The sequence below is a fragment of the Mus musculus genome, chromosome 2 (genome assembly GCF_000001635.26).
Source record: "Mus musculus strain C57BL/6J chromosome 2, GRCm38.p6 C57BL/6J".
Lineage (NCBI taxonomy): Eukaryota > Metazoa > Chordata > Mammalia > Rodentia > Muridae > Mus > Mus musculus.
In genome coordinates this window covers 23,260,968-23,271,576 of record NC_000068.7, presented here as the reverse complement: position 1 = coordinate 23,271,576, position 10,609 = coordinate 23,260,968, and the positions used below count along the sequence as shown (strand labels likewise).

General features: G+C 40.1%; 1 protein-coding gene across 3 annotated transcripts in view; it reads right to left on the bottom strand.

Annotated features, from left to right (window-relative positions):
- Positions 1 to 4,447: 4,447 nt before the first annotated feature.
- The window catches only part of Potegl (POTE ankyrin domain family, member G like), a 62,382-nt gene continuing 56,220 nt past the window's right edge, over positions 4,448 to 10,609 (bottom strand). Inside the window, exons 10-11 of one of the 3 annotated variants that reach the window (NM_027635.1) lie at positions 7,834 to 7,907; positions 4,448 to 4,861 (exon numbers count right to left, since the gene is read on the bottom strand). In NM_027635.1, coding sequence (NP_081911.1) covers positions 4,805 to 4,861; positions 7,834 to 7,907 — 131 coding nt within the window. In that variant the 3' untranslated portion in view covers positions 4,448 to 4,804. The remainder of the gene's footprint in view (positions 4,862 to 7,833; positions 7,908 to 10,609) is intronic. The other 2 variants (XR_003953719.1, XM_017319257.2) reach the window with 2 other exon arrangements.

The following is a 10,609-nucleotide window of genomic DNA, read 5'->3' as shown; positions in this document are numbered from 1 at the left end:
TTTTATGTTTTGAATTTTCTTTAACTGTTGTGTCAATTTCTTCTACAGTATCTTCTACACCTGAGATTCTTTCTTCTAACTCTTGTATTATGTTTTTGATGCTTGAATCTACAGTTCCTGACCTCTTTTCTAGGTTTTCCATTTCCAGGTTTGCCTCTGTGTTTTCTTTATTGTTTCTACTTCCATTTTTAGGTCTTGGACCACTTTGTTCAATTCCTACATTTGTTTGTGTTTTCCTATATTTCTTTACGGGGATTATTTGTTTCCTCTTTAAGGGCTTCTACCTGTTTACTTGTGTTTTGCTGTATTTCTTTCAGTGAGTTATTTGTATCCTCCTTAAAAGGACTCTATTATCTTCATGAGATAGGATTTTAGGTCATTTTTCTGGTGCGTTGGGATATCCAGGGCTTGCTGTGGTAGGAAAACTGGGTTCTCATGATACCAGAGTATATTGACTTCTGTTCCTTATGATCTTGCACTTGCCTCTCACTACCTGGTTATCTCTAGTGTTAACTGGCCTGGGTATCTCTGTCTAGAGCCTGCCTGCTGGGTCCCTGCATTGCTACAGATCTCCTGGGAGGCCTGTGGCCCTGGCTATAGCAGACCTCCTGGAAGGCCTTCAGACTGTGGGGTCTTCAAAGGGGCATGCACACCAGTGATCTGCTACCCTGGCATGCAGCAGATCTCCTGGGAGACCTTCAGACAGTAGGGTCTGTTGCCCTGGGTACAGTTGATCTCCTGGGATGCCTTCAGACTGTGGAGTCTCCAGAGGAGCAGACAAGCTCATGATCTGCTCAGGTGGGAGGTATAGGCCAGAAAACAATTTGAAATTGCTAAACTCATAGGTTTACACTTTGATAGCACAGCAAAGGGATACAGGCTGGATGGATGTTTCTTGGCTATGTGTCTTTTGAGGCATCTGGGAATAGGGTTGCTATAAACACTCTCATACAAAAACAAGACCTATGTACACAGGCAAAAGGATGAATTACATTAAAACCACAACTAGATTTGTCTATGCAAAGAACACTGCTCTTCTTCTGATTGTACTTTCCACAGCTATCTTCTGTCCCCATGTGTGCAAGACAAACACATAAGCACACATACATACACACATACACATTCACACACACACACACACACACACACACACACACACACACATACACACATTAACTAAATGCAATTGTCAACCCAGGAATGCAAGCAAACACTGTCAAGACTGAACCAGGCAAGTGCAGCATGTCTGACATCTCAGAAACCAGGAGACTGGAGCTATGGATGGGATGGGTAGTTCTAGGTAGACAAGAGTGGTGATGATAAGAACCTGGACTCCCAGGCTCCTGCCTTCCACTCTGTTGCCTTCAAGCTCAGGAATTGGTAGGTTTTCTTGTTCAGGGATTTGTGGAATTTTTTTCTTGTAGGGAAGGGCTTGGTCACTCTCCCTCCTTGGAGCTAAAAAAGACCTTTACAGCTATTAGAAAACCAACAGTTAGGGCCCTTAGAAAGTCTGGGAGTGGGGCCTTGTCTCTGGAGCTCCTTAGGCCTCCAGTTTGGCCACTTTCTTGCCTTGATGGTTTACAAAGTATACAAAGTTTATAAAGGTAGTGTTTTCTCTGTCACCTGAGTTAGTGGTTTCTGCACAAATGAAAGAGCATCCTGGGACCCTGACACCCAGGAACCACACAGCTCTGAGGTAGGACAGTACCCCAAGGGAAGAGTATCCTGAGATGTGAGATTTTAGGAACCTTACAGCTCTAAGAGGAAGCCTCCTCAGCAGAGGCACTGCAGCTCCCCAGGAAGGATATGTCCAGCTGAGCTGAGGCACTCAGGAGCCTCAGCCCAGCTTCTTCTTCTCTGCTTCTTCTAATCTTTGCTTCTTTTCTTCTCAGCTTCTTCTGATGAGTCATTCCAGGCAGTAAATCTCACAAAGGAGATTTACTGAAGGGAAGAATCTAGGAAGAGGAGGAAGGAATCCAGGGAAGGCTGCCCTCTGCTCCAGTAGTGGACAATAGGAACTGGACAAAGGGGCAGTGGTTATGTATGATTTCTGAAGGAATGGAGTTTCTCAGGGCAGAGATTTCCAGAGTGAGGATTGGTGGAATCTCAAGTCCTGAGCTTGGGACAATGGGAAGTGCTCAGGGATTGCTGGGTATTGTGGGAAGCTCGGGGATTGGTGGCTTTTTTCACCCCCTTTCCCTTATATCAGGCCCATGGGTTAGTAGGAAGTCCTTTCTGGCTGTAGATAACTATTGCCTCTCTATTCTCCCTGATCCCTTGTCCAGATAGCCAGCACTTCATCTCTACAGCCTACCCCTTGACTTCCTCCCAGTTTCAGTCACTTGCTCTTCCTGTCTCAGCCATTCCTTCCTTTACTGCTGAGAATAAGCCTATGCTACACTATGGCAATATCATCCAGGCTCATAACCTTGTGGCACTTTCACAAGACCGTGTAAGCATTGAGGTGTCTAGGAAAGGGGAGGGTACCAACGCTGTCACATTGATGTCCAGGACCCAGAAAGGTCCAACTCTGGTTGTAAGAGGATGGTAAGGACAACTGACTTTGATTCCAGAAGCCCAGGATTTCCTTCATGGTGTTAAGGGTGGGCCTTGCTCCTCCCTTGGCTACCTTTTTCCCCTAAGCCAGATGGAGCATGAGCAAGCAAGTCCAGCAACTGCCACAGCAAGCTGCCCAAAGGCAGCAGTACTAAGACTTCTGTCAATTGCCAGGTGCAAGGGGGTGGAGGAGTGGTGGTGACATACCACTGTTGACAGGCAGCACTTGTAAACACAGGAGGATGGGTGTCTGCTGGATACTGGACAGCCCATGTCAGCCAGCACAGAGTAGTCCTGGCCACTATTAGGGAAGCATGGTTTACCTGGACTCAAGACTGCAAAGACTGAGGGGATGTTCTGCTAAAGGCTTTCTAGCTCAAATACCTGGGGTTTCAGCAACTTCACTTCCTGCAAACTGCATCTAGCCCCAGGTGGTCTCCAAGGGAAGTTAGCAGGTGCTACAGAAAGCAGTTTCCTGGCTGACTCCAGTGTTGGTGGCTGGATGTGAACTTTGGAGCAGAAACAGGCTCCCCTGCCAGATGAAATGGAAAGCTACAGTGCCTGCCTTGCCTACTTGCCTTCAGCACAGCCTTTAGTTCCCACATGTGCTCAAGGTTCTCCTTATAAATTTGAAAGGAACCTTACACTTAAGAACATGGTATCATGTTCTGGACATTTCAAGCCCCTTTTCCGTTATGCTTCACAGGCTCCTGAAACTCTGTTTTCTCACTAAAAGTTATGGGGTCATGACTGGATGTGCCTGTTCATCCAGGATTGTCATTCAGTCTAATATCTGAATTTTTCCTCTTCCTCCCCCACCCCTTCCTCATCGAGATCTTCAAGACCTCTTCCATCTAAAGCTGTGAGATCCTCCAGAACTGGTGCTTCACATTTTATCTCTAGGCAATGTCAGGAATGAATGACACTTGCTAAGGATTTTTTGGATTCTCACCATCATCAGCACCCTCCAAATCTGGCAGATGCTCTTTCTATTGCATTCTCTATTGTACCAGGTCTTTCCTTCCCTTGACCTCCAACTTGATTCTCCTGCATCAACATCCCAGTGCTGGGACTATGAATGTGGAGCACCAGGCATATGTCAGGAAGGGGTATCAAATCTGAGGCTTGGTACCTGATAGGCAAACATATGACTACCCCCATACTTGCCAAGAAATTCTATACATATCAGATTAAACCTCCATGCTCCATATTCGCCATCTATTCTCAGCACTAAATTTTTTTTAAAAAAAACAAAAGCTAGGGATCTTAGTTCAGTCCTGCTAGTGTGTCCCTTAAATCTCAACACTTCAGCAGCAGACAGAGTCATTTGGCTTCAAAGCCATTCTGATCTACACAGCAAGTTCCAGGCCCTGCAGGGCAACCTAGTGAGACCCTGCCTCAAAAAAACAAAACAAAAGAAAGCTAGAATGTTCTCCTTTCTCTCCAATAATGCACTCTATGAAATAAAAGACATACTCAGAATATACTAAATAGATGTATATCATACTGCTGACATCTAACATATGAAGAATACAGTCATTTTCACATAAAAGCGCATGTGTTATATTTAGTGAAATAATTCAAAACAACCCTTTCCACAGTGAAAAGCCCGTAGTTCTTCCTTAAACTCATTTGCTAGTTCTAAATGTTTTAAATCATAAAAACATTTTGAATCCACTAATGTTCATAACATTTTTTTATCAACTCAGTTTCTTGCTTTCTAGCACAGAACTATTCTAGCATAGGACTATCAATACTCTGTTCTAGACTGATTCAATCAACCTGCTATGTACTGAAGGAATAAATCTTTTATAGGAAGTCCTTCTGAAGTGAGCAATCAATCAACAGTCTGTAGAGATAATTTTAATTAATACATAATACCATTGGTTATCAATAAAAGCTGAACAAAGTCATCTCAGTTTTTATTTTCATGTTTACAAGTATTCCATGATATATGTGGGTTTGTTTTCCACTTTATGAAACTAAGCCTGAAGGACTAAAGTACAAGGATCGCACAGTATGTATACAGCCAGTATTCTTACAAGGTCCAGAATTCCTCTCTGCATGAGGGCAGCACCAACATTGAAAGAGTTCTTTAAAATATTTCTTTCATCACAGATCGTCCCTAAGACCCTGATCATGTTCTTTGAGGCCTGGCTAAAGTAGATATTTTCTAATCATATAACTATATCTTTTCTCTTTCAGCTGTTCATGGTAGCCAACTTCATGCTTTCAGGAGTCATGATAACTATGGGCTTCGATTTTCAGTGGCAGCATCTGTCTTTGCACTTCGTTGTCCTGGGTTCTGTTAGTCACAAAAGAAATATGTATGGTTTTAACAGAATGAACTAATTATGAATGATACTGCTGTAATTTTTGTGTGTTTCATTTACCATCATGCATCCCTGTGTTCATAGTCATTTCTGCCTTCACTGTACTACAATGTAGCTGCACTTGATGAAATTCCCATTACTTGTTTCTGATAATTTTTTCAAACTGGTGACCTCACCACAATGACGGTGGAAACAGGAACTGAATTGTTAATTGGAGGCCACTTAAAGAGCTATTCAAAATCTAAAGACGTGAAAGAGGAACCCTTATAGAAATTACTATTTTATGGATAAACACTGTGGGAAAGAAGTTGAATTTCAAATATCTAGAAAAGACTGCATCTTTACAATTTTTAAAATGCACATAGAGAGTTTGAAATATAAAAACTAGTAACCTGTGTATTAAGAATACAAGAAGAGTCTGTACAGATACATTTTAAGAACTTTATTAACAATAAACCCTACACAGAATAACAACAGTGAGAAGAAACTCTATGTTCTGGTTAGTATTTTTATCAACTTGAATCAGGCTAGACTCATCTGGAAAGAGAGTTCATACCAAGGAATTGCTTCCATTGGGGTTCATGGGCAAGTCTGTGGAGGTGTTTGTTTTCTTGATTGGTGATTGATGTGGGTGGGCACAGCCTACTATTGAGTGATGCCACCCCTGGGCAGGTGGTCCTGGGTGATATAATGATACCAGGTTGAGCAAGCCAGGGACAGAAAGCCAGTAAGTAGCATTCCTCCATGGCCTCTGCTTCAGTTCCTGCCTCCTGGTCCCTGCTTTGGGATCCTGCCTTGACTTCCCTTGGTGGTCAGTTACAACACAACTCTAAGCTAAAATAAATCATCTCTTCATGGGGATGCTTTTGTAATGGTATTGACACAACAAGAGAAACCTAAGTCACATTTTTTTTCAGAAATGATATGACACAACCTCTCCTTTTGCATTTTTTCATAGCACCATAAAATTGAAAGGAGAAAATCAATTTATTAAATGGTTTTCAATAAGGTATAAATAGCATACTGTCAAAGTTGTCTCATTTTGCCCAAGGCCATATTAACTAAATTACAGTTGGTAATACTTTTTAAAAATATATTCTATGCCACCATCGTGGCAAAATATATGCAGTATTTAACATTTAACCTTGTCAGACCTCTAGAAGTGTTTGTAATCTGTTTAATTCATTTTGAATTATTGCTCACTTAGGACACCAGTATTAGATAGCTGAATGGTCTTTGCACCCACTGTCTTATTTTGAAATTTTTGTCATATTACCATCCACTTTGCTTAAAATATAAGTGTTATGAAATGCTAAATAAGATTCATCCAGTGTTTGAACTAGAAGACCCTGGAGATAGCTTGCATAGTCACAAAGAGTGCATAGTAGAATCCTGGATACAATGTAAGATGATAAACACAGTTTTTAATATTATATACATAGATAAAACATTTGCATGACTTATTTCATTTAATAACCCAATGTTGTCTTGACCTCACAAATGACAAATTTAAGGCAAAGTAAGTTAGTTTAACCAAAGTTAAAATATATTAAATTCCAACACCTTTACACAGATTGAGGTTTCCTATTAGTGTCACCTCCTACTAATCTTACATTTCAGATTAGTCTCCTCTTTCACACAGCTGGATTGGATTAGGCTCAAATCAGGCTGCACTAACTTAGGCTCCTGCATTCCCTGCAGGCCTTATAAGAGGTGCCTGATTGGGACTGGAGAGATAGCTCAGCGGTTAAGAGCCTGACTGCTCTTCCGAAGGTCCTGAGTTCAAATCCCAGCAACCACATGGTGGCTCACAACCATCTGTAACAAGATCTGATGCCCTCTTCTGGTGTGTCTGAAGACAGCTACAGTGTACTTACGTATGATAAATATGATAAGTAAATAAATCTTTTTTAAAAAGATGACTAATTAAGACCTTCTGCCACATACCTGTCTATGATGTTATCTGTCTCCATAATAGCTTCATTACTAAATCTTACTAATTGTTCCTAGTAGCTACTCAATCATTTTAAATGAACAGATTACCTACTGAAAATAAATTGAAACATTTAAAAAGGAAAGTAAATATGTGGGTTCACAATACAACTCTATGAGTTTCCTCCAATGATTTAGGCAGTTGCAGAACTTTCTTCTGTCTCCTGTACCCCAATGTAGACTTGGTAAATTATGAATTCTCTGGAATTAGAACTTTCAACATTGCTAAATTTGGGAAAATTAATAATGTCTTGGTCAACCTATGACCTATCTAAAATATGAAAAGACCTCCAAAACTTGCAAGTAATTATACCAGGACAGCATTATCAATGGAGAGGCTGTGAAAATAGGGATACATGTTTGCCAGAACTACCCTCTGAGATGGAGAACTTTCTCAAGACAAACCCTAGCCCTTCTGGGTAGATCTGTCAGCATATGATACATTTTAGTGTTTGCCACATTTATGCTGCCAGATCTAACGTTCACCAAAATGGTCTGGCCTAGCTTGCTTAAAGTGACTCACCTGAAAAGTTGAGCTTTGGATAATTTAAATTATACAAAACAGAAATTGATATTCTAGTAATAACAGATATATTGTAGTCTATGTACAATTACACTTACCTAATTATGAAATCCAATTATGTTCATAGGATACAACAATTTGTTAATCAGATCAATAGGCTTATTATTAATTTGAAAAATCAGTAAAATTTTGAGACTCTATAGATATAATATGGCAATATCATTATTAAGGTTCTTTTGGATCTAGAAGAACCCTAATAATGATATTGCCACATTAGTCAAAAACTATTGTCCTAAACCAACCAGATAAAAGTGAGTAGTGCATTTTTAACTATCTAGCTGGCAGAATCTTGGTTAGTTTCTTTTAACTATGCTAAAGTCTTAAAGCAAAGCAGCATTGTTGACAATTCAACTTTAAATATTTACATACCTGCTGTAGATTATTTATAGTCTCTTTGTAACTGATTTCCTCTTCTAATGAGAACACCTCTAGTTCAGATTCTGCTAATTATAATAAATTATGAATAACAATTGCCTAAAAACAATCATCTCTATTATCATCAGTAGAATTCATTTTAAAATCAGAGATAATTTTATCCAATTAAGTTAAAAGTCATTTGAAAAGAATATTTGCTTTTTTAAGACAAACATCTAATTATATAAAATATCAGTATGCCTCCCAGACATACCCTGAATGCTGCTATGTTTGAGATAAGTAAACAACCAAAAGATCTATTTATCCACCAAAACATGTGAACTCTCTGGAAATATATTTTAAACCATATTGTAAAATATAATGGAAAACAAGTCCAGCCTGGAATGATGTGAACAGCAGCACATGCACATGTGGCATCTAGATGTTGAACTCTTCCACCCCTGATATCCACCAGGTTTTTGACACAGCATTTTTTTCTGTACTTGGAGTTCACTAATTACCAGGGTGGCAGGTCAGTAGCCCCATCATGTGTCTCCACCTGTTTCTTCAAAGCAACTTTATAATAACCAGAAGCTGGAAAGAACCCAGATGTTTCTCAACAGAGGAATGAATACAGAAAATGTGGTACATTTACACAATGGAGTACTACTCAGCTGTTCAAAACAATGAATTCATGAAATTCTTAGGCAAATGGATTGAACTAGAAAATACCATCCTGAGTGAGGTAACGCAATCACAAAAGAACACACATGGTATGCACTCAATTATAAGTGGATATTAGCCCAAAAGCTCGGAATTCCCAAGATACAATTCACAGACCACATGAAGCTCAAAAGGAAGGAAGACCAAAGTGTGGATATTTCACTCATCCTTAGAAGGGAAAAGAAAATATTCATGGGAGGAAATATGGAGACAAAGTGTGGAGCAGAGACTGAAGGAAAGGCTACCCAGAGACTGCCCCACCTGGGGATCCATCCCATATACAGACACCAAACCCAGATACTATTGCAGATGCCAAGAAGTGCTTGCTGAAAGGGGCCTGATACAGCTATCTCCTGAGAGGATCTGCCAGAGCCTGGCAAATACAGAGGGGGATACTCACAGCCAACCATTGGACTGAGCACGAGGTCCTCAATGGAGGAGTTAGAGAAAGGACTGAAGGAGCTGAAGGGATTTGCAACCCCATAAGAAGAACAACAGTATCAACCAACCAGCCTCTCCACCCTGAGCTCCCAGGGACTAAACCACCAACCAAAAAGTACACATGGAGCGACCCATGGCTTCAGCCACATATGTAGCAGAGGATGGCCTTGTCAGTCATCAATGGGAGGAGAGGCCCTTGGTCCTGTGAAGGCTTGATGCCCCAGTGTAAGAGAATCCCAGGGCAGAGAGGTGGGAGTGGAGGAGTGGGAAAATATCCTCATAGAAGCAGGGGGAGGGGTCATGGGATAAGGGGTTTCCAGAGGGGAAGCCAGAAAAGGGGATAACATTTGAAATGTAAATAAGTAAATTATTCACTAAAAAATAATATGGAAGTCTAATTATTCAAACAGTTTTACTATAAAACTGAACTCAGAAGAGGTCTACATAATTAGCTATTTAATTTTTTTTCTCTTTAAATAGGAATATAATAAGGAATAGAAAAGACAAAACTGCGCAGGGCCTGACAAATTAGAAAAAAAAATGAAGAAAGCTTGAATTTTGACAAAGTGTGGTATAATGATTCACTATCTTCTGTTGAAACGTTTCCCAGCTGCTTCACCCAAAACCTGGATTTCTCTTATGAAGCGGCTGTTGTAACTGTGTTATGGTCTGATTGAGACTTACAAACATCATCTCCCTCTCAGGAGACTGTTTCTGGGCAAACGTAACAACTCTCAAATAAACTTTTTTTTTTTTTTTAAGAAAACAAGTGACAGCAGATGCTGGAAAGGATTCATTCTCTGTGGGATTTCAAACTGGTACAGTCATTCTGCCAATTGGTGTGGTGAATCAGCAAGAAGCTAAGCACAGACTCACCATATGATGCAGTTATTCCACCCCTCACATGTGTCCAAAGCACTCATCCCTACTCTGTATATGTTTGCTTAGTCATGTTCACTGCCACTCCATTCACAGTAGCTCAGAAATGGAAACTACTTAAATATTGTTCAATTAATAATCAATAATAAATACATGATACATATATATTACAGAATTCTATCTAGCTGTAAAGAAAAATGAAGTCAGGAAAATAGATGGAACTAAAAACAGTATGTTGAGTGAGGTGAGCCAGACCTAGAAAGACCAATGTCAATTTTGTTTTTATTCCTATCTTGGAGTCTTTACATGTGAACATATAGCCTGGAGTAACTGCAAGAACCAAGCAGATTAAAAGGGACCATGGCAGGGAGTGACATGGGGAAGAAGCTCTAATTGGGGGAACGATAGTATGAAACAGGTGTTTTGAAAAGGAAATGTAAAAGACTGAGCTAGGTGTAATATGGAAAGGAGCTGGAAGACTGCATAGAGGTAGAAGAAGAGAAGAGGAATAAATAATGCTATGGTGTTTTTAAATTCTATAGGTAAGCATTATTTTATGTTTACCTAAAATTAAATGTGTGTGTGTGTGTGTGTGTGTGTGTGTGTGTGTGTGTGTGTGTGTACATATACAAATATTTTAAATGAAGCTATACCATTTGGGTGATAATACTCCCTTCAAGAGCCATCTAACCATCTGCACTCAAGAGCTGAGACTGTTCTACAGCCCCCCTGTGCACGGGTCCCACCA